At 48.8% G+C, this 23,567-nt stretch overlaps 1 protein-coding gene across 5 annotated transcripts in view; it reads right to left on the reverse strand.

Moving 5' to 3' along the window:
- RNF40 (ring finger protein 40) overlaps positions 1–23,567 on the reverse strand; it is an 89,504-nt gene that overhangs the window by 32,726 nt on the left and 33,211 nt on the right. For all 5 annotated transcript variants that reach the window (XR_003857497.1, XM_029606804.1, XM_029606805.1 and 2 more), the window contains one exon: positions 6,707–6,842. Coding sequence is in view for 4 of the 5 variants with exons in the window: in XM_029606804.1 (XP_029462664.1) it covers positions 6,707–6,842 (136 nt within the window). In the remaining variant the exon portion in view is untranslated. The remainder of the gene's footprint in view (positions 1–6,706; positions 6,843–23,567) is intronic.

A 23,567-nucleotide genomic window follows, 5' to 3' on the forward strand; every position in this document is an offset into this window, starting at 1 on the left:
AGCATATATGGAGCACTAGTCTCCAGCAAAAGCCAATTGGGTGTTGAACATCTTCCCTGAAGTAGCTGGATGGGACACTGGAAGAAATAGAGGTGGAGACCTCAGAGTTACCAGAAAACATGGCCATGGAGATAGACTGAAGTCAGTTTATTTGTTGTTTTGAACTGTTGTCAAGAAGCTTTTCAATAGGAACTGCTTAAACCCTGGGATTACTGCTGAGGACAGAAGTGGAGAGAAAAGTTGCTACAGCAGTTTTGGTTTGGAACTATTGCTAAGAGGCTTTTCCATAAGATTGCTTAAACCCTGTGATGTTGCTAAAGAATTTATATTGTTGTCAAGAGGTTTTCCAACAGGGTCACCCAAAATTTGAAGACTAGGCCAGATCTAGGTAGGAGGAAATGACATGGGACTTTGAGCCTGTAGACATCCACAAGGATGCCTTGCCTGCTGAATGAAATGGTTCCAAGTAGGTACATTTACATTCCAGATACCAAAAGCACCCTATTGGGTTAGAGTTAGCAAAATTGCTTACCTGTAAAAGGTGTTATCCCAGGACAGTAGGATGTAGTCCTCACTTATGGGTGACGTCACTGGACAGAGCCCTATCATGGAAAAATTTCTGTCAAAGTTTCTAGAAACTTTTGACTGTCACACTGAGCCCATTGAGCATGCCCAGCATGCCATGATCCCTCGAGCCACAGGGGTCTCCCTTCAGTCTCGTTTGTAGCAATAAGTGTTAGCAAAAAATAAAATAATAAAACATGTCCGACCCAACCCTGCGGGGTGGCGGGTGGGTTTCGTGAGGACATCCTGCTGTCCTGGGTTAACACCTATTACAAGTAAGCAATTTTGCTTTATCCCAGGACAAGCAGGATGATAGTCCTCACAGATGGGTGATTAGCAAGCTACAGGCTGAGTCATATTTGTTGTGGACCAACAGCATACAACTTGTACAACAGGCACAACAACTGGAGTACTGTTGGAAAAGATGAGGCAGCCTGAAATCACAGCAGGTTGGATGTGGAAGGAGTTGGGATTATACTGGAAATAAGTTCTTTAAGACAGATTGTCCGTAGGCTGAATCTTGTCATCCTACCTTGTCCAAGCAGTAATGAGCTGCAAATGTGTGAAGAAAGCTCCATGTTGCAGCCTTACAAATCTCAGCAATTGGACGATAGTGCGCTACTGAGGTTGACATTTCTCTTATTGCGTGTGCTTTCACTTGTCCCTGGAGAGGAAGGCCTGCTTTTTCATAGCAGAACTCTATACAATCTGCTAGCCAGTTGGAGAGAGTTTGTTTGCCCACTGCCTTATCCGGTTTGTTTTTATCAAAAGAAATAAAGAGCTGGGTGGATTTCCTATGGACTGCAGTGCGGTCTAGGTAATATGCAAGTGCACGTTTACAGTCTAAGGTGTGCAAAACCCTTTCACCTTGGTGAGAGTGAGGTCTTGGGAAGAATGTGGGCAAGACTATGGACTGATTCAAGTGGAAATCCGAAACCACCTTGGGAAGGAATTTTGGGTGAGTACGGAGGACCACTCGGTCATGTAAGAACCTTGTATAGGGCATGTGACAAGTGCTTGTAACTCACTAACTCTTCTAGCAGATGTAATAGCTACTAAGAAGAGAACTTTCCATGTAAGAAATTTAATATCGCAAGAATCTGTAGGCTCAAAGGAAGAACGCATGAGTCTTGTTAGTACTACATTAAGGTCCCATTCTGTGACTGGTGGCCGTAACGGGAGTTTTAGCTGAATTAAACCTCTCATAAATCTACTGACAAGGGGTTGCGCTGATATCGGGGCATCCTCTACTCCTTTGTGGTAAGCTGAGATGGCACTCAGATGTACACTTACTGACGTAGTCTGGAGATCAGAGTCTGAAAGGTGCAAGATAGTCCAATAAAGATGATGTGGGGCAGGAAAAAGGGTCAATACTTTTCTGCGTGCAACACGTGGTGAATCTTTTCCACTTACAACGATAGGATTTTCGTGTGAAAGGTTTTCGTGAAGCTACAAGCACTTGAGATACATTAGTTGAAAGATTTAGTGGTTGAAGGATTATGCTTTCAACATCCAGGCTGTGAGGGATAGGGTTTGAAGGTTGGGGTAGCACAACATGTCCTGATCCTGAGTTATGAGAGTTGGTGCTGTGCCCAGGCGAATTGGTTCCCTGATCGAGAAGTATGGGAAACCATACTTGTCGAGGCCAATACGGGGGCTATGAGTATCATTGACCCTTTGTCCTGTTGTAGCTTCACTAGAGTTTTGGTTATTAGCGGTACTGGGGGATACGCGTATAGAAGGCCTGAGCTCCAGGGGTGAGCAAAGGCATCCCTGGCTAAGAGTTTTTTCTGTTTGCGCAGGGAGCAGAATCTGTCCACTTTGTAATTCAGTTCAGATGCAAAGAGGTCCATTGTTGGCTGACCCCAACGTTGGAATATCCTGGGTGCTACTAAAGGATCCAGGGACCACTCGTGGGGTTGGAACTGACGACTGAGGCGATCTGCAACTACGTTGTGTATGCCTGCTAGATAAGTGGCCCGGAGAAACATGGAATGTGACAGGGCCCAGTCTCAAATTTGTGCGGCTTCTTGGCATAGGACATAAGAGCCTGTACCCCTTTGTTTGCTTAGGTACCACATGGCAACTGTGTTTTCTGTTTGTATTAGAACAGACTTGTGTGAAAGGCAGTCCTTCAACGCATAGAGAGCATAACGTATAGCTCAAAACTCCAGGAAGTTGATTTGTAATGTTGCTTCGAGGTTTGTCCAAGTACCTTGAGTCTGAAGATTGTTTAAATGCGCTCCCCAACCTAAGGTGGATGCATCTGTAGTTAATGTTACTTGTGGAACTGGTTGCTGGAAAGGTAGGCCTGTGAGCAAGTTGTTCGTGTTCGTCCACCAGAGGAGAGATGAACGTAACTGGTGGGTTATATGAATTGGAGAAGACAGTGGTTGAATGGCTTGGAGCCACTGTGATCTCAATGTCCATTGCGTTATTCTCATGGCTAATCTGGTCATAGGAGAGACGTGGACTGTGGAAGCCATGTGGCCTAGCAGAGTTAGGAACTGATGGGCTGTCGCCGTTTCCTTTGTGCGCAGAGATTTCGCTAATCTGGAGAGTGTGTCTGCACGGTCTTTTGGGAGGAAGGCTTTTGAAATCGTGGTGTTCAATTCTGCTTCGATGAATTGTAGGAGGCGAGATGGTATGAGGTGGGATTTTTGGTAGTTGATTAGAAATCCCAACGAGTGAAACAGATTGATTGTGAGCTTGAGAGAGTTGAGAGCTCTTTGTCTTGATTGGCTTTTGATGAGCCAGTCGCCCAGATAAAGGAAAACGTGTATACTTTCCTTGCATAAATGGGCTGCTGCCACCACTAGGCACTTTGTGAATACTGGGGGTGCAGAGGCAATTCCGAATGGCAGAACCCGATATTGAAAGTGTTGGTGACCCACCAGGAAGTGCAGAAACTTGTGATGAGGAGAGAATATGGGAATGTGAGCGTAAGCGTCTTGAAGAGCCAGAGAACAGAGCCAATCTCCTGTTTGAAGAAGAGGGAAGCATGGTGCCTAATGAGACCATCCTGAATTTTTCTTTTCGTAGAAATTTGTTGAGATTTCGGAGGTCTAAGATGGGACGTAGCCCTCTTATTTTCTTTGGAATGAGAAAATAGCGGGAGTAGAATCCTCTGCCCTGCTGAGGTCAGGGAACTGGTTCCATGGCCCTGGCTCTCAGGAGGGTGGATAATTCTGTTTGCAGAAGAGTGGTATGATCTTTGTATACCCAAAGAAACCTTGGTGGAGAGCCTTTGGGCACTGTGAGAAAATCCAGATGGTAACCTTGTGTTATAATGGATAGTACCCATTGATCTGTTGTGATGTTTGACCAATTGGGTAGAAAGAAGGAGATTCGGCCTTCAACTGGTACATCTGGGAATGGGTTCATGGAGTGGCTGCTGTTCTCTGGCAGGTTTTCAAAACCCTGATGCTGGGCCTGTCTGAGGGGGAGGCTGAGGTCTAGATGCCTTTGGTTGCCTGGATTGACCTCTCTGGGATGGCCTTGTTGTCCCTACCACGAGGTGCTGGAGGATAATATCTTCGTGGTCTGTAATAAGGTTTCCTGGTGTCTTTTCTGGCTGAGCATCTTGCAGAAGATGACGTCTCTGCCGGAACAGTGGAGAGATGGCGCAGTGTCTCATTATGTTCCTTTAGCTGTGCAACAGCATCTCATACCTTCTCTCCAAAAGGATTGTCCCCAGTACAAGGCAGGTCTGCCAATTTCTCCTGAACCTCAGGCCTGAAGTCAGAAGCCTTTAGCCAAGTCCATCTCCGGGCACTAATCCCTGTTGCTGCCATCCTGGAAGATGTTTCAAAGCAGTCATAGATTGCACGCACTTCATGTTTACCTGCTTCCAGGCCCTTATGAATAATATTATTTAAGGAATCTTGATGTTGCTGAGGCAGAGATTCAGACAACTCCTGCATTTGGTTCCATAAATTTCGTTGGTATTGTGTCATATATAATTGGTATGATGCAATTCTGGAAACAAGCATGGAAACTTGGAACATTTTTTGCCCCAGACTATTCAGGAATTTTTGCTCCTTGCCAGGAGGCGTGAATGAATGTGGGCAGACTCCACCACTACAGACTGGTGTGGGAGTTGAGGCTTTTGAAAACCTGGTATATGTTGGACTAAGTAAGTGGTGTCAGTCCGCTTGTTCACTGGTGGAAGTGAACAAGGATGCTCCCACAATCTATGCTGGAGATCAACGAGGACTTCATGCACTGGTATGGCAAGCACCTCCTTAGGGGGGGGGGGGGATCTACAAATTGTAGAACCTCCAGAGTTTTTTGTCTCATGTCTTCCTCAGTTATTAACTGGAAAGGAATTGTATCTGACATCTCTTTCACAAAATTGGAAAAGGAGAGGTCCTCAGGAGGTGACTGCCTCCTTTCTTCTGGTGGAGATGGATCTGATAATACATCTTCCGAGGAAGAATCGGTGTCCACATCGTCCTAGGAATCTGATAAATACGCCGTGGAGGAATGGAGTGAAGGATGAAAAACGGCATCGAAGGATGTAAAGGTATTTATGGTTTTGTCGGTGGCATCGATGGAGGTTGATGTGGAATTAATAGCAATGATAATCGGGCGTCTCAGTTGAGAAATTCCCGACGGTCCCGGTACTGGCTCAGGCATCAGTGAATTATCTGAGGCGTCGTCATCCCGAGGATCAGGCATTGGTATTGGTTGGTTAATCAGAGTCATTGGCTTTGATGGTAGTGGTTGCATCGGCAGGGCACTGATCAGGGCATCGAGTTTAGTGAGTAGTGGTGTGAACACCGATGGGTCCGGCATCGGCAGCAATGGATGAAGATCTCGCAGAGCTTCCCTTACTGCCTGGTGGATGAATCCGTCCAATTCCTTCCTTATAGCTGGTGAGGTGAGAGAAGCTATAGGGGGTGGTAGAGAAGGTGGAACTGGCTCTTCCACAGGTCCCTGTGGTGGCGCACTACCCGGCAAAGATATCGGTGGGGATCACCTTGGACTAAAAACATCGAGGGCGTTGATGGCTCCTCTACTCTAGTCCTCTTCGGTGGAGGCCCAATGGCCATCGAAGCCAGCCCGGGAATCGAGCCGACATCGGGGGTAGAAGTCCATCGATGTCTGTGCAGATGCTTTTCACGATGTTCGGTGCCTTTCTTTTTGAGCACAGAGGTCGATTTGATCGATGACAGAGATGGAGTCGGGGACGGTCTGTCACCGCTTCCATCAGGATGCCGCTTACTTTAAATTACCAATTTTTTTTTAGCCGCTCCTGCCAGTGACTACTGTGTCGATGTCGATGGAAGTAGCTGAATGTGAAAGAGGTGTTCCATCTTTTCCAGAGGCGCTCATCTGCCTTTGGCTGTCATCTCGGCACGTGACACTATGTCCCTCACCCAAACACAAGACACATTTGACATGAGGGTCGGTGAAGGACATCGTGCAAGGGCAATTTGGGCATTTTTTAAACCCTGATGTCATTCTGAAGGCCGGACAGCTGTCGACGGCTTTCTGACAAGAAAATTCGGAACGGTATTGACAGGAACAAAAAATATTTACTCACCAATCGATGGAAAATGGGAGACCCCTATGAAGGGAATTAAATTTGAGAATTATTTTCAATTTTTTCTATGAGGGAAAAAATGTGTGAAGTATCATACAGGGCTCCATCACCACGAGGCTAACTGCAGCGCGAAAAAAAGAAGACTGAAGTGAGACCCTTGTGGCTCGAGGGATCATGGCATGCTGGGCATGCTCAATGGGCTCAGTGTGCCAGTCAAAAGTTTCTAGAAACTTTGACAGAAAGTTTTCCGTGCTAGGGCTCCATCCAGTGACGTCACCCATATGTGAGGACTATCATCCTGCTTGTCCTGGGATAACCTTAGGTTCCAGTCTCAGTCAGCAGCAATACATTGCCACCAGTAGTCTAGTATAAACAGATTAACATCTAACCAAGTTTTAATGTTCAAAACTAAAACATTGCAGTACTACATACGTTTTTAAATTAGTTATTCTACTAATTTATTTTTCATAGCCTATTTCAATTTTCTTCAAATTTTGCTTCCATCAATCCAGTCAATAGATGCAACTTGATTTCTTTTTATTACAGGTATTCCATCTGAAATCTCTAGGGCTTTTATTGGTGGGCTATCATTACCTGCTTGCTCATTAGCCGCCAAATTCTGCTCAAATTCAATACGAAGCATCTCATACTCCTTTCGAACCTGTGCTAATGTGTCCTCCAGTTGAATCACCTCTGTCCGCAGTTTCTTCTGCAGGCTCAGCTCATCACTCTGAAACAAGGGGAAAGAGCAGCCAATCAGCACTGAGAGTATTCACAACCAGAGAGGAAACAAAGGAAAATTGGTTCTTACTGCTAATTTTCGTTCCTGTAGTACCTCGGATCAGTCCAGACAGTTGAGTTTTGCCTTCCCTCCAGCAGATGGAGACAGAGAAGTCTTGACTGTTTGTACCCTATACCCTGTGGTGCCACCTGCAGTCCGTCAGTATTGAACTGTATCCAAGCTAGATGAGTAAAAAACAAACACTAAGGTAAACCAATTGATTCCCCCTACAACCAGGAGAGGAACCTCGTAAATTCAAATACTGTCATTGTACACCAAAAAAGTGGTATGGGACACGAACCTGTGCCATTCTTCTGATTACAAATAACTTAACGAGCGGACTCTCCATCTCCTCCACGCCAAAAACTGGGCAGGACTCTGGACTGATCCGTGGTACTTCAGGAATGAAAATTAGCAGGTAAGAACCAATTTTCCTTTCCCTGTAAGTACCTGGATCAGTCCAGACAGCTGGGATGTACCAAAGCTCTCCTACCCAGGGTGGGACATCGAGAGTCCCACTCAAAGCATGCTGTCACCAAAACCCCCAGCTTCTGGGGCCTGGACATCCAAACGGTAATGCTTAGCAAAAAAGTGTGCAGTGACTTCCAAGTAGCCGCCCTACAGATCTCTTGCGGCAAAAATTGCTGGCATTCGGCCCAAGAAGCCGCTTGCGTTTGGGTGGAATGAGCCCGAAGTCCTTAAGAAACCGGAAAACCTTGAGCAATGTATGCGGAAGTAATAGCTTCTTTCAACCATCTGGCAATAGAGGCTCTAGAAGCCTTTTGTCCCAGTCGAGGTCCTCTCCACAATACAAAATGATGATCCAACAGGCGAAAACTGTTCGTAACCTCCAGATACCACAACAAGACCCACCTAACATCCAGCCTTTGTAAATCCCTAGAGAAACTGGATTTGAAGTCGGAAACGAAGGGAGCTCCACCGATTGTTTCAAATGGAAATCTGACACCACCTTAAGCAAGAAGAAGGGAACTGTACGCAAAGACACTCCCATATCTGAAATCCGTAGAAAAGGCTCAGTACACAATAACGCCAGAAGCTCTGATACTCTGGGCAGAAGCTGTGGCCAAAGGAAAACCACTTTCAGAGTAAGATCTTTTATCACTGACCGCTTCAAAAGCTCAAACAGAGGAGCACACATGGCTCTCAGAACCAAGTTAAGGCTCCAAGAGGGACTAGGATTCCGAAGTGGAGGATGCAAATGCTTTGCCCCCCTGAGGAAATGGGACACATCCAGATGCACCACCGCCTACCTTTCCACAAAGACAACCCAAAGCAGTGACCTACACTCTCGAGGGATTAAAAGGCAAGCCTTTCACCAGACCCTCCTGTAAAAAAGCCAGCACATCCCCTACTGAGGCTCTAGTGGGATCTATCTCGCGTTGCATGCACCAGGACTCAAAGACCTTCCACACTCTGACATATGCCAGAGAAGTGGAAGTCTTCCTGGATTGCAGGAGGGTAGCGACCACACCATATGAATAACCCTTGTTCTTCAAACGCTCCCTCTCAAAAGCCATGCCGCTAGACAAAAGCGATCTGCCTGATCCAAACGGGCCCTTGACGCAGGAGGTTAAGCAGGTGTGCGAGACGTAAGGTGCCATCTATCACTAGATTGATCAGGTCTGCGAACCAGGGGAGCCATGGCCACTCCGGGGCCCCACAAGAACTACATTGCCCGGATGGATTTCTATTCGACACAAGACCTTGCCGAGTAACGGCCATGGAGGGAAGACGTAGAGGACATCAGACTGCCAAGGGAGAACCAGGGAATCCACCCCTTCCGCTCCTGTCTCACTGCGCTGGCTGAAAAAACACGGAGCTTTAGCATTGCGGAACATTGCCAACTGATCCATACAAGGGATGCTCCACCGTTGACAAATGAGACAAAACGCGTCATCTGATTCCCACTCTCTGGGATCCAGATGATGCAGACTCAAGTAATCCACTTGAATGTTGTCCAACCCCGCAACATGGGACGCAGCCATGTTGTCCAGGTGTAGTTCCGCCCAGGTGATTAACTCCCGAGTCTCCTGAGCCACCACCCGGCTCTTGGTACCTCCCTGGCGATTTATATAGGCCACCGCTGTTGCATTGTCGGACAGCACTCTCACTGGCTTCCCCCTGAGAAGAGGAAGCAGAGCTTGTAATGCCAGCCGGACAGCCCTGGTCTCCAGATGGTTGAAGGACCAAGCCGCCTCCTCCCTTGACCAATGGCTTTGGATGGACTTCCCCTGACAGACCACCACCCAACTGGAGAGGTTGGCATCTATAGTAACCACTGTCCAAGAAGGAATGTCCAAGTCCACTCCCCGACGCAGGGACTCCAGAAGGAACCACCAGGCTAGACTGGACCGAATTGGCTCCGGAAGGGGAAGAGGCAGCTGGAACTGCTCGGACATGGGGTCCCAGCGGGAAAGTAAGGCAGACTGAAGAGATCTCATATGTGAGAACACCCATGGAACCAAATCTAAAGTGGACTTCATGGACCAAGGACCTGCAAGTAATCCCAAACTCGGGGTAAGTGGTTGGCTAATAAACTGCAGACCTGAGCTTGCAACTTGGAGATCCACTCCTTGGTGAGGAAAATTTTCCCACGCTTGGTATCTAATTGCGCTCCCAGAAACTTCAGTGTCTGGGAAGGGTTCAGGTGGCTCTTGGCCAGATTGACTATCCATCCCAATGAACGCAGACGTTGCAGGACCAGCTCGACCGAAGTTCGGCAGCGATCTTCCGATTTCACCCAAATCAACCAGTCGTCCAAATAGGGTTCTGGGAGCCATGGCCAGATCGAAGGGGAGAATCCGGAATTGAAAATGCTCCCCCAGAATCATGAACCTCAGATACTTCTGATGATCGGACCGGATCCCAATGTGCAAGTACGCCTCCATGAGATCCAGAGATGCCAGGAACTCCCCTCTGTGTACCGCAGCGATCACAGAACACAGAGTCTACATTCGGGAAGCGAGGAGCTTGCAGGACTTTGGTCATCTTTTTCAAGTTCAATATGGGCCGGAAGGTGCCCTCCTTCTTTGGCACTATGAAGTAAATGGAGTAACGGCCTGTTCTTTGCTCTTCCCAGGGCACTGGAAACACTGCGCCCAGGTCGTGGAGATGTCAAAGCGTGTCCCGCACAGCTCTTCGCTTTTGTTCGTACGAGCAGGGGAATACCAGAAACTTTTCCTTCAGAGGCTGAGCAAATTCTAACGCATAACCATGTTTTATCACATTTAGGATCCAATGGTCTGACGTTATTGTGGTCCACTCCTCGTAAAATAGTTATTGGAACTCCCTGGGTGTCTTCCCTGCCAGACCATCTGCTACAAAACGACTGACCCCAGGAGTGTTGCTTGCCCGAAGGCTGCCTTGAAGAATAGCCTGATCTGGACGCCCGAAAAGGAAAATCAGTTCTTACCTGCTGATTTTCGTTCCTGTAGTATTACGGATCAGCCCACTGGGTTTTACCTCCCCTCCAGCAGGCGGAGACAGACCAATTTCTGTGGACTCTGTCGTATACCCCTGAGGTGCCACCTAGAGTCTGTCAGTATTCCACTGTACCCAAGCAGAACGATAATAAAGATTCACACTGTACTCTGAACAACCTCCCCCTGAAGAGCAGAGGAACTGAAAGCATGTAACTGAAATCAAACTATGCCCAATAACTCTAACCCAGAATAGGGGCCATATGCAACTAACAGCAATAACTGATTAACCACCGGCCAAGCAGACTCTCCCCTGGGTGGGACTCTGGGCTGATCCGTGGTACTACAGGAACGAAAATTGGCAGGTAAGAACCAATTTTCCTTTCCCTGTATTTACCCAGATCAGCCCAGACTCCTGGGATGTACCCAAGCTTCCCTAACCAGGGTGGGACTACGAGAGTCCCGCTCGGAGAACACTAGCTCCGAAAGTCCCAGGCTTAGGTGCCCAGATATCAAGTCTGTAACGTCTCGCGAAAGTATGGATAGACTTCTAGATAGCCGCCCTACAAATCTCTTGAGGCGCCACCTGTTGACATTCAGCCCACGAAGTTGATTGCAAGCGCGTAGAATGAGCCTTAAGTCCGACCGGGATCGGCCGGCCCTGTACAAGGTATGCCGACACAATAGCCTCCTTCAGCCAACGGGCGATAGTTGCCTTGGAAGCTTTCTGACCCCTTCTGGATCCACTCCATAAGACAAAAAGATGGTCTGAAAGACGAAAACTGTTCGTGACCTCCAGGTAACGCAATAACGCCCGCTTCACATCTAGCTTTCTCAAATCTCTGGCCTCTGGCGAAGAGGAATCTAGACCCGCAAATGAAGGAAGCTCCACTGACTGATTTAAATGAAAAGCAGAGACTACACCTTGGGAAGAAAGGAGGGAACCGTGCACAATGACACACCCGCTTCCATAATCCTTAAGAAAGGCTCTCTGCAAGAGAGGTCCTTCAGGGTCGCCTGCTTTAAGGGCTCAAAAGGAGCCATGCAAAGGGCATGGAGAACCAAATTAAGTTTCCAGGAAGGGTAGGGATTGTGAACTGGAGGGCGCAAGTGTTTAACACCTCTCAAGAACCTAGCAACATCGGGATGCGAAGCTAGAGCCACCCCCTGCACCTTACCTCTAAAACAACCTAGCGCCGCTACCTGTACTCTCAGGGAATTAAAGGCTAGGCCCTTGGACAAACCATCCTGAAGAAAATCCAGAACTTCCGCGATCGAGGCCTTGGGAGGATGAATGCTACGCTCTAGACACCAGGACTCAAACACTCCTCAAACTTTAACGTAGGTTCTGGAGGTAGAGGTTTTGCAGGAGTGCAAGAGCGTGGCAATAACCACTGGTGAGTAACCCTTCTTACTCAACCTTTGCCTTTCAAAAGCTATGCCGCTAGACAGAAGCGATCGACCTCTCCGAAAAAGACGGGCCCCTGACATAGGAGAATCGAGGACGATGGAAACCGTAATGGACCGTCGACGACTAGAGTCAGAAGATCCGCAAACCATGGACGCCGTGGCCATTCCGGAGCCACTAGAATTACTGTGCCTGCGTGAACCTCGATTTGGCGCAACACTTTTCCCACCAACGGCCACGGTGGAAAGGCGTACAACAGAACGTCCCTTGGCCAAGGCAGAACCAGAGCATCTACTCCCTCCACTCCCGGTTCTCGTCGCCAACTGAAGAAGCGAGGGGCTTTGGGCATTGCGGTTCGTCGCCATGAGGTCCATGGAGGGCTGGGTCCAACGCTTGCAAGGAAGACGAAAAGCCTCGTCTGAGAGTTCCCACTCTCCCGGATCCAACTGGTTTCGACTGAGAAAGTCTGTCTGCACATTATCCACCCCGGCGATGTGGGAGGCTGCAATCTTGTAAAGGTGCTATTCCGCCCAGGCGATCAGCAGCCGTGTCTCCATCGCCACTGGATGGCTCCTGGTTCCTCCTTGACGACTGATGTAAGCTACCGCTGTGGCATTGTCGGACAGTATCCTCACCGACCGCCCTTCCACCAAGGGGAGAAGGGCCTGTAATGTCAGCTGAACTGCTCTGGTCTCCAAACGATTGATGGACCAGGAGGATTCTGTCTTTGTCCATTGGCCCTGCACAGCCAATCCCTGACACACTGCTCCCCAGCCGGAGAGGCTGGCGTTGGTAGTGACCACGATCCACGTGGGAATCTCCAGGTCCATTCCCCGACGCAAATGGTCCGGACACATCCACCAACGTAGACTGGAGCGTGCCAAATCCATCAGTGGTAAACGAAGCTGGAATTGCTGGGAAAGCGGACTCCAGCTGGAGAGCAACGCAGACTGAAGAGGTCGCATATGAGCAAAGGACCATGGGATGAGCTCGAGAGTGGAAGACATCGACCCCAGAACCTGCAAGTAATCCCAGGCACTGGGATGTGGCATGGATCTGAATAAATCCACCTGGGAAACCAACCTGGAAAGCCTCTCTTCTGTAAGAAAAACCTTGCCCAAGATCATATTGAACCTGGCCCCCCAGGAACTCCAAGGACTGGGAAGGAATCAGATGACTCTTGTCGGGATTGACCACCCAGCCTAAGGTAGTCAATCTCTGAAGAACTCGCTGGACCGCGGCCTCACACAAAGCTTTCGACTTTGCCCGAATCAGCCAGTCGTCCAGATAGGGATGAACCAGTATGCCCTCGCGCTGAAGGGCCGCTGCCACCACCACCATCACCTTGGTGAAAACCCTGGGTGCTGTCGCGAGGCCGAACGGGAGAGCACAACACTGGAAGTATTGTCCGAGGATCATGAATTGTAGGAATTTCTGGTGATCCGGATGAATGGGTATGTGCAGATAAGCTTCCGTCAGGTCCAGCGACGCCAGATACTCTCTCTTGTGTATGGATGCTATCACGGAGCGTAGAGTTTCCATCCGAAAACGAGGTACCTTCAACGTCCGATTGACTTGTTTCAAATCGAGGATGGGGTGAAAGGTTTCTTCCTTTTTCGGCACAATGAAATAGATGGAGTAACACCCATGTCTGAGCTCTCCGGTAGGAACCTGACGAATGGTGCCAAGATCCTGCAAACGCTGCAGGGTGGCTCGTACCGCTTGCCTCTTTTGACGGTACGCACATGGGGACACCATGAAGCGGTCTTGGATCGGCCATGCAAAATCCAAAGTGTAGCCATGTTCGATTATGTTTAGGACCCATTGATCCGAAGTTAGCTTGGTCCACTCCTCCAGGAATAAGGACAGCCTGCCGAGGAGTGGACTGGCCGCACTTCATTGTGAGGGCTTGGGGCCCCCATGCGTCTGAAGGGCTCTTTCTCGGAAAGGCCGCTGGCCCCGAAAGGACTGGGCGCCCATATACTGACGGTTTTGCCCCTGACGAAATGATGATCCAGTGGATCGAGAAACGTCGAGTCCCTGAAATCTTGCTCTCTGCGGAAACGAGCCTCTCGTCAGAGGCCTGTCCTCCAACAGCTTGTCTACCTTGCTCTCCCCCAGTGACTTGATCATATCTTCCAACTGCTGTCCAAACAGCAATCTTCCCTTGAAGGGCAGAGAACCAAAATGCGCTTTGGAGGATACGTCCGCCGACCAATTCCGCAACCATAGGAGGCGACATGCTGATACCGTGGAGACCATCGTCCTCCCCGATGACCTTAAAAGATCATACAGTGCATCCACTGTAATGTAAGCCATCGCAGCCTCCAACCTCTTAGCCTGTTGTGACTAGGCATCCGTAAGATCCACGGACTCTTGTAAATCTTGGACCCAGCGGAGACTGGCTAGCTGAGCGAAGCTGCTGCAGATCGCAGCCCATACCCCAAGGGCTGATACCTCAAAGATCTTCTTGAGATGTACCTCCAACTTGTGGTCCTGCAAGTCCTTCAGGGCTGTGGCCCCCGTCACCGGAATAGTCGACATCTTAGTCACCGCTGAGAACGCAGTGTCCACCTTATGCACCCTGGGAAGATCCAGCGTGATCTCTGGGAGCGGATACAACTTATCCATGGCGCTACTAACCTTCAACCTCAGATCAGGAATGTCCCACTCCTTAAATAGAAGGTCAGACACCGACAAGTGGAATGGGAACGACCTCGCTGGACCTCGGAGACCCAGCATCACCGGATCCATATTAGGCCCAAACCTGGAATCCTCCTGAGGGACTTCAATTTCCAGCTCGTCGAGGATGAATGGAATTAGAGGCCCCAGTTCATCCCTTCTAAACAAGCGAACCACCTTGGGATCATCCCCCTCCACCGGAAGGGAGCCCATATGCTTGGTCGGCGGAGCCAGGGCATCCGGATCCCCTTCTGTACCCTGATCAGGAGCCGGCCGCAGAGACCCTTCCTGATCTGACAGATCGGAAGATGCGCTGTCCCTCGGACTGACTATGGAGCGAAGCGGATGCTTCTCCTTGGGCGCTCCACCGTGCTTCGGCGCCTGAACCCGCTTTCAGGCCGCGGGTTCCCTGCAACCTAGCTTGTGCCCCTGCAATTTCCCAGCCTTGCGAGCCTTAAATGCTTTGTACATTAAAAGCACAAAATCCGAGGTGAATGATGAAGAAGACCCATCTGAGTCGTCCCCTTCATCACCCTCTTCCGAGTCCTCCGCAGCCCCATCTGAACCGGCCCCCTCCCCAGTGCCCCCGGCCGCGGAGACAAGGGTAGAGGCAAAGGCCCATCTCCCATAGTAGCCTGCTCCCTCATGGTCTTTAAAATGGCCTCTGTTCCCACGCTGAGCAGGAGCGGATCCGGGGCCTGCCTATTCGAAACAGAGGTGCTGGCCCCCCAAGGTCGCAATCCACCCCCCCGCCGAAATCACTGGGGCCGCGAACCCCGATGACCCCTCCCCACCAGATAAACACGCCGTGCAAATACCGGCCCGGGAAAGCCGCGCACGCGCTGCCGCATGCGGCACAGGCCACACCACGTGGCATGAGCAGCGCTCTAAATTTAGCCCGGCCGGAGAGAGGAGGCGCGAAAACAAAGGTCTACCCAATCGGGAGCTGTCCGCGGTTCTAAAACTAACACCAGCGAAGAACATACAAGGCTGGCTGAGCAGGAGAATTTAAAGGCACAGTACTTTAATTTAAATACTTGGACCACCTTCAGCGGGCAGTTACAGGGTCCTCAACCCTCTGCTCCTGAGCCTCAAATACCAGGAGGGATGGCCCCACCAGGACCTAACAAATCCCTGGAAGGCTAAAGGGGAAGCTAGCTGAGAGAGCAAAAAACCTGACCCCTCACTAACCATCAGGAGCTAACTCCGAAGCCTGACCAAAAAAAAAAATCAACTAAATCCTGACAAAAAATACCAGACTCCAGGGAAGCACCTCTCCCACCTGCTGGAGACAGAAGAATACTGACAGACTCCAGGTGGCACCTCAGGGGTATACGACAGAGTCCACAGAAATTGGTCTGTCTCCGCCTGCTGGAGGGGAGGTAAAACCCAGGAGTCTGGGCTGATCCGGGTACGTACAGAGAACTTGCGGTTACCCCGGAAATGGGAGCGCTGAGATGAGGAGCTTCTCATCTTCGGCTTATCCTCCGTCAACTTATGTACTTTGTTCTCTCTCCCAAAGACTTAATCATCTCCTCCAAGTCCTTGGCGAATAGCAATTTCCCCTTAAAAGGCAGGGAACCAAGCTGAGCCTTGGATGTCACATCCGCCGCCCAATTCCATAACCACAGGAGTCTGCAGGCAGAAACCGCAGATACCATGGTCCTGGAGGAGGTCAGACGCAGATCATACAGAGCACCTGCACTGTAGGCCACCTTGGCTTCCAGCTGCTCTGCCTGGCTAACATCAGAATCCGATAACGTCCTGTCCTGCTGCAACTGTAGACCCCAACAAAGTCTTGTTCGCAGCATAAAACTGCTACACATGGCAGCAAGAACGCCTAGGGCTGACACCTCAAAATTCTTCTTGAGATGCGCTTCCAGCTTCCTATCCTGAAGGTCCTTGAGGACTGTAGCCCCAGTGACTGGAATGGTAGTCTTCCTCATAACAGCTGAGACTAAAGCATCCACATTCATGACTCTGAGCAAATCCAGGGCACCCTCAGGCAGCGGGTATAACTTATCCATAGCTCGGCTGACCTTCAACGACATATCTGGAGTGTCCCACTCCCAGAACAACAAGTCGGTGACTGATGCGTGGAAGGGAAAGGACCTAGTCGGACCTCTCAGGCCCACCAAGACAGGATCCATGGAACCCAGCTTGTTGACCTCCTGAGGGAATTCAAACCTAGTTCCTCCAGAACTGCAGGTATCAGGGGGACAACGGCACAACTCTAGGATCGTCCCCCTCCACTTGAGATGGACTGTCCAGCGCCTGGTCATCCAAGGCTGGATCAGCTCCTGGAGGGTCCTGGCCTGGCAAGTCCTCCGGAGCCGAAACCTCAGGGGAATGCTCCGTTCCCACGCTGAGGGGGAAGGGATCCCACGAGGTCTGCTGCACCGGACAAAGCTGCCCAGGCTCCCGGCGCTGGGACGATTTCTCCCCCTACGCGTTCCCTGATATCCCTTCCACCCCCACCCTGGGGAGGCATCTGGAACAAAGCCCGCCACGTAAGAGACATGTGCAGGCGTCCCTACAGGCCGAACACGCTGAGCCCCGCGGTATCAGAGGGGAATACCGGCAAGTAGCTGAGCCGAAAACAGGACCGAAGCACTCAAGCCAAAAACACCCACCTACCTCAAACAAGCACACCGGTTCCCGTAAGGGAAGATAGAGAAACCGCTCTACTTTACCTTTTTTTTTTTTTTTTTTTTAAACAAAACTTGAAAACAAAATGTTTAAGGCTAAATGTCCCTGAAGGCAACAGGCTCTGTTGAGGTCCCGTAGGATGAGTGAGCCGGGCTCCCCAGTTTCACCCTATCCCGGCAGCCAGATGGAGAGCTCACAAGATCCCTGACCTTCTGCCCTTAAGCCTCGGATACCAGGGGGGATGGTTCCACCAGGACCTGGGAGGCAGTAGAAAACTCACTGCAAAATGAATCTGGCTTTTTATTTTTTTTTCTATTTCTCTGGACTGCAGGCTTTGCACCTCCACCATCTGCTGGAGACAGAGAAATACTGATGGACTGCAGGTGGCACCTCGGGGTATAAGGTACAGTCAGTCAAGACTTCTCTTTCTCCATCTGCTGGAGGGGAGGCAAAACCCAGCTGTCTGGACTGATCCGGGTATGTACAGGGAAAGAGAATCAGAGAGATGATTTCAACCAGAGAGGAAGCAGTCAATCAATGACACAAACAAGGAACAATAGGTATATGAGCTCAAGGAGCCTAACAGATCAGCTGAACCATCAGGAGTCACTCTTCAGACTTCCTCTATGCACTTCCTTACGCACTTCCTCAGCTATGTAATGCTGAGCAATCTTTAAGGTGTCCACAATGCACAGACAAGCATTCCTTCCTCCTCTTCCCCTCACTGCATGAATCTCTACACCTCTTCCCCCATTCCTCCTTCCATTCCATGTAGGTCTTCATTTCATTTCCTATCCCTCTTCCTTCCCTCTTTGCTTCTCATCTCCCTTCACAAGCAATGTGTACCAGTTAATGCCGTGCAAACTGAAGGTCTCAAGAAGCCATGAGAGCAGGAGATGGTCAGTGTGGTTTGCTAGAGCCAAGTGAACTGATAAATCATGTAAGGCTTCTATCACCGGCTCTGCACTCCTTGCTGCTCTTCTTCCTGTCCCCACATGGTAGCTAGCTCTGTACTCACTCTTACTACTCCTCTTCTTGTGGGATCTGCCCTACTTCCTACTGTTGTTGCTCCTCTTTCCAGCCCAGTGCTGAAGACCATCTTCAGACCTGTGCAAATATGAACACCGTGGGACCCAGCGCATTTGCAATGTATGCACTAGCCTTAAGAGAGTCCTATATCCATGGGTATCTACAAGTGACTCAAAAATAAAACAGGTTACAATTATTTGATGAGTCTGACCACAATAGAAGAGCAGGGGCATGCATAAGATGTGGCAAATGGAGAAAATGTACTCTTACCTGATATTTCCTTTCCTTGAGTCCAGCCAGACCAATCCAAACACATGGATTATACTCCCCAGTCAACAGATGGAGAACGAGAAATGGTTGCTGACATTACCTTTTAAAGGCTCCCATGCCATGCTCAACCTGCCAGTATTCTATGCAACATGCTAAGAAAGAAAATAAACTTGCCTGCCTCAAAATCAAAACGCTTCTAGGGAACAGCAAGAAAGAAGACAAGCAAAACCACAGGAACTTCTTGGGAAATATCCTAACAGATCACTCACCGGAGCAAAGAATATTGCGGAGGTGGACCTTTGGCCTAAGGTGGAGTTGACGCTACCCGTGGGTAGCGTCAACTCCACCTCAGGTGGGTCCCCACCGTCGAGAGGCGGAGTAGATCGGGAAACAGAGGCCAACTGAAGCTTCGTCAATACCAGCCCTCATTCCCCGCAGGTTGAACCCTTGAGTACTGGGGCCGGCTGGTCTTAGGTGGGTCTCCACATGATTAATCCAGAGGAAGATGTTCAGGACAGGGAGCCAGGAAGCAGCAGCGACAGAGAGTCCGAAGTAGCTGAATTCAGGACAGGGCTGGGATCCAGAAGCCCGGACAGGCTGAGGCAGGCTGGAGCACGAAGACAAGTTAAGTCCGGGATTATGAGTAGGCAGAAGCCTAAAAGAGACCAAGTCCAAGTAAACTGCTAGAGGCAGAGTCAAGTTCAAGCTGGAGACAGGGCAGGCGGCTGGAGACAGGGTCGAGTACAGGCTGAGCTCAGGGCAGGCGGCTGGAGATAAGGTCAAAGTACGAGCACAGGTCAAAGCCAGGAATCCATCCAAAAACAGTCAGGAGAAGCAAGGGTCAAAGCCAGGAATCTGTCCAAGGTAATCAGGAACAGGTAACAGGTACTGGAACTCAGGGACTGGGAACAGGAATGAAGGAGTAGCAACTAAGCACATGACAAACTTGGAGACCTGTTGCCAAGGCAAAGACCAAGTGGCAGGGCTTGCCTTAAATAGCAGAGCACGGCCCCTTTAAAGTCAGGAAAGGCACACGCGCTTAAGGCAATAGCTTAGATTACATGGCGGCGGAGATTTTCCTACGCCCATGTGGGGAGACCTGACTGGAACCGGAGGAGGCTGAGGAGCAGCCGGAGAACCCAGGGAAGTGGCAGGAGTGCAGGCGCATAGGCGGCTGCCCACCGCCACCAAGGAAGAAGGGCCAGGTCCGGGACCCGGGCATGAGTAGGGCCAGTCGTGGGCCTGTCACGACCAGTACACGCAACAAAGAAATCCATGACTCCACTAGTACGGATACTGAGCATTAGCCTTACCCACTACAAGCTACTGAAAACATGACCACTCTACACAAACAGCAGGATAATCCTTGGCAGTCAGAGAGGATTCTGGACTGGTTTGGCTGGACTCAAGGAAAGGAAATTATTAAAAGTAAATTTCTCCTTCCTCATCATCCAGCTAGAACATTCCTGATGCATAGGATGTACCCCTCTCTCAGTAGCCCCGAACCAAAAGCTGCTTCTTTCCTGGCCCAGTCATCCAGATGATAATGCTTTGAATAGGAATGTAATGATGACCAAGTTGCTGCCTTGCAAACATTCACTGGAGACACCAAATGGAGCTCCGCCTAAGGCGCCACCTGCACTCTAGTACAGTGACCTCTCAACATCTAAGAAAGAGGCAAACCCTTGTCCACGTAGGCTGTGCCAATAGCTTCCTTAATCCACCAAGCCAACAAAGGTTTGAAAGCTGCTTCACCTTTCCTCGGGCCACTGAAAAGTAGCAATAAACTGATTATCTGACTTCCTAAAATTGTTAGTCACCTTCATATACAGAAACATGTGGATAAAGGTGAACCAGTAGATATAGTATACTTGGATTTTCAGAAGGCGTTTGACAAAGTTCCTCATGAGAGGCTTCTAGGAAAAGTAAAAAGTCATGGGATAGGTGGTGATGTCCTTTCATGGATTGCAAATTGGCTAAAAGACAGGAAATAGAGAGTAGGATTAAATGGACAATTTTCTCAGTGGAAGTGAGTGGACAGTGGAGTGCCTCAGGGATCTGTATTGGGACCCTTACTTTTCAATATATTTATAAATGATCTGGAAAGAAATACGAGTGAGATAATCAAATTTGCAGATGACACAAATTATTCAGAGTAGTTAAATCACAAGCAGATTGTGATAAATTGCAGGAAGATCTTGTGAGACTGGAAAACTGGGCATCCAAATGGCAGATGAAATTTAATGTGGATAAGTGCAAGGTGATTCATATAGGGAAAAATAACCCATGCTATAATTACACAATGTTGGGTTCCACATTAGGTGCTACAACCCAAGAAAGAGATCTAGGTGTCATAGTGGATAACACATTGAAATCGTCGGTTCAGTGTGCTGCGGCAGTCAAAAAAGCAAACAGAATGTTGGGAATTATTAGAAAGGGAATGGTGAATAAAACGGAAAATGTCATAATGCCTCTGTATCGCTCCATGGTGAGACCGCATCTTGAATACTGTGTACAATTCTGGTCGCCGCATCTCAAAAAAGATATAATTGCAATGGGGAAGGTACAGAGAAGGGCTACCAAAATGATAAGGGGAATGGAAAAACTCCCCTATGAAGAAAGACTAAAGAGGTTGGGACTTTTCAGCTTGGAGAAGAGACAGCTGAGGGGGGATATGATAGAGATGTTTAAAATCATGAGAGGTCTAGAACAGGTAGATGTGAATCAGTTATTTACTCTTTCGGATAGTGGAAAGACTAGGGGGCACTCCATGAAGTTAGCATGGGGCACATTTAAAACTAATCGGAGAAAGTTCTTTTTTACTCAACGCACAATTAAACTCTGGAATTTGTTGCCAGAGGATGTGGTTAGTGCAGTTAGTATAGCTGTGTTTAAAAAAGGATTGGATAAGTTCTTGGAGGAGAAGTCCATTACCAGCTATTAAGTTCACCTAGAGAATAGCCACTGCCATTAGCAATGGTAACATGGAATAGACTTAGTTTTTGGGTACTTGCCAGGTTCTTGTGGCCTGGATTGGCCACTGTTGGAAGCAGGATGCTTGGCTTGATGGACCCTTGGTCTGACCCAGTATGGCATTTTCTTATGTTCTTAAAATCCTTCTTAAATCCAAATGATATAACAAAATATACGCGTCTCCGCATGCAGCCATCTGGATGGAAGGCTGACAAACCATTTGATTCGGGACATGAGCATGTGCTCCTTAGACCTCAAAGATACATATCTAGTTTTCCTGTTGTAGGAAAGGTTGGACCATTGACAGTGAGGTCATATTGAACTTCTCTTTGTGGTTGTGGTAGCTGAGATTTCAAAGGTCCAGGACTGGGCAGATTTCCCCCGTTTTCTTCAGAATAAAAAAAGAATGGGAAATAGAATCCCTGATTTTGTAGGGCAGGAATTATTTCTTGAATTGCATTCTACGAGAGGAGTCGAGTCACCTCTTATGGTAATTGTGACCAATAAGAAAGGTTAGGAGGAGGAATTGATGTGTGAAGAAGCACTGGGTGAGTTTTGAAGTGTAGACGATAGGCCCTTTTAATGATTTCCAACACCCAGCGGGTCTTGGTGATCAATTTCCATTTTTGAAGAAACAACTGGATCCGTGCACCAACCCTTGTGAGGCAGAAGGTGCCAGGTAGGATCCAAAACTCTGCCCCGGTTTGCTAGATGGTTGTTGCGTTTGTGTTTTTTGTTGCCTTTGCTCCCTGGGACACCCCTGTGCAGGAACTTGTTGGGCTGGTTGTTGCAGTTGAAGCAACGGGAGAAGAAATTGTTGATTTGGCCAAAAAGACCTTCTTGGATACTATGGTCTTTTGTAGGATATGTAAGCCCTTCTAGGTGGTAGGTGCGGATCAGCTGAGGTAGACAAACATTTTGTTCCTTTATCAGGGCAACTGTTTTCCTTAGTTTTTCACCAAACAAATTACCTTCCAGACAGGGAAGGTCAGCTAGTTTTTCATTCACATCCTCCCTTATCGAGATTGCCCTTAGTCAGGACATATGTTGTGCTCTGATGGAGGCAGCCGAAGTTCTCGCTGTAGTGCCAAAGGATTCATATACTGTTCAAAGATGACAATAAATCACCTCTTCCAGAACAGAGTGGAAGTGGAAAAAATTGTTCGCCTGTATCTGTTCTAACAAAGGGCTTAAGATTTTGTATACATTAGTAAATGTATTGGACAATATAAAATTGATGCTAGGAGATTCTGGCGGTCAACATAGAGCCCTGAAAAATCTTCTTCCTGAAATCGTTCAAAAGACAGTGGTCTTTCCCCAAATGGGTATTCAAGTGGAATCTCGTTTTCTTTGCCTTTTTCATTAGACTTTCCACCATGACTGAATTATGTGGCAGCTGAATTATGCCATAGCCCAGTGATTTCTTGACTCTACCACAGAAACAAGCTACCATAGGAACAGAGAAGGGAGATTCCCACATTTTCATCAATAAGGTGTCCAACGCCTGATGAGTCAGGTAGTTTTGAAGGCTCAGCTGGGATTTCAAAGATTTTCAGAATCCCCATTACCTCTGCTCTGGGGTCTTGCTCTTTTCTGACTTGACCACTGAGAATTATGCCCACCTTCTTCACAATCCTGGAGAATGTTAAGTCCTCAGATGGAGAGGTATGGTTTGGCAGTTCCACAGGCAGGTTGGATAGGATGCCAGTGGAGCTGCTGGGGGACTCCCCTGGAGAATGGTGACTGGACCAAGATGACTTAGGGGACAGTGGAGGACTAAGTTTCACAAGAGTCCTCAGATGAATGGGTGGGGCTTCACTGGAAGTTGACTTTTTGCGGTCTGAAGAGGAGGTAGCTGTGAATGGTGGGACTCCTGATTAGAATCATCTGGAGAGGCGGGAAGAATCAGATAAACTGGTTGGAAAGTAGGTTGCTTCAGGGATGAAGGATGTGAAAAAAATCCTCAACAGTACCCATTATCTGGTCCATGGCTTGCTGAGACCTTTGAGGTGGTCCATCTTCCTTAGAGACCAGAATAGGCTCATCTATGACTGGAGGAGGATTAGACAGAAGCTGTCAAATAGAACAGCAGGGATCCAGTGATTATAGTTGAAGTCCCTGGTATAGTAGCTGTGCAATCAGTAGAGAGGTGGTGATGTGGTGTCTTAGCTGGGCTTCCGCTAAGGAAGCTCCATACATCATAAAGAGCTTTGTTGGCAGCAC

Source organism: Rhinatrema bivittatum, chromosome 6 (genome assembly GCF_901001135.1).
Source record: "Rhinatrema bivittatum chromosome 6, aRhiBiv1.1, whole genome shotgun sequence".
Taxonomy (NCBI): Eukaryota; Metazoa; Chordata; class Amphibia; order Gymnophiona; family Rhinatrematidae; genus Rhinatrema; species Rhinatrema bivittatum.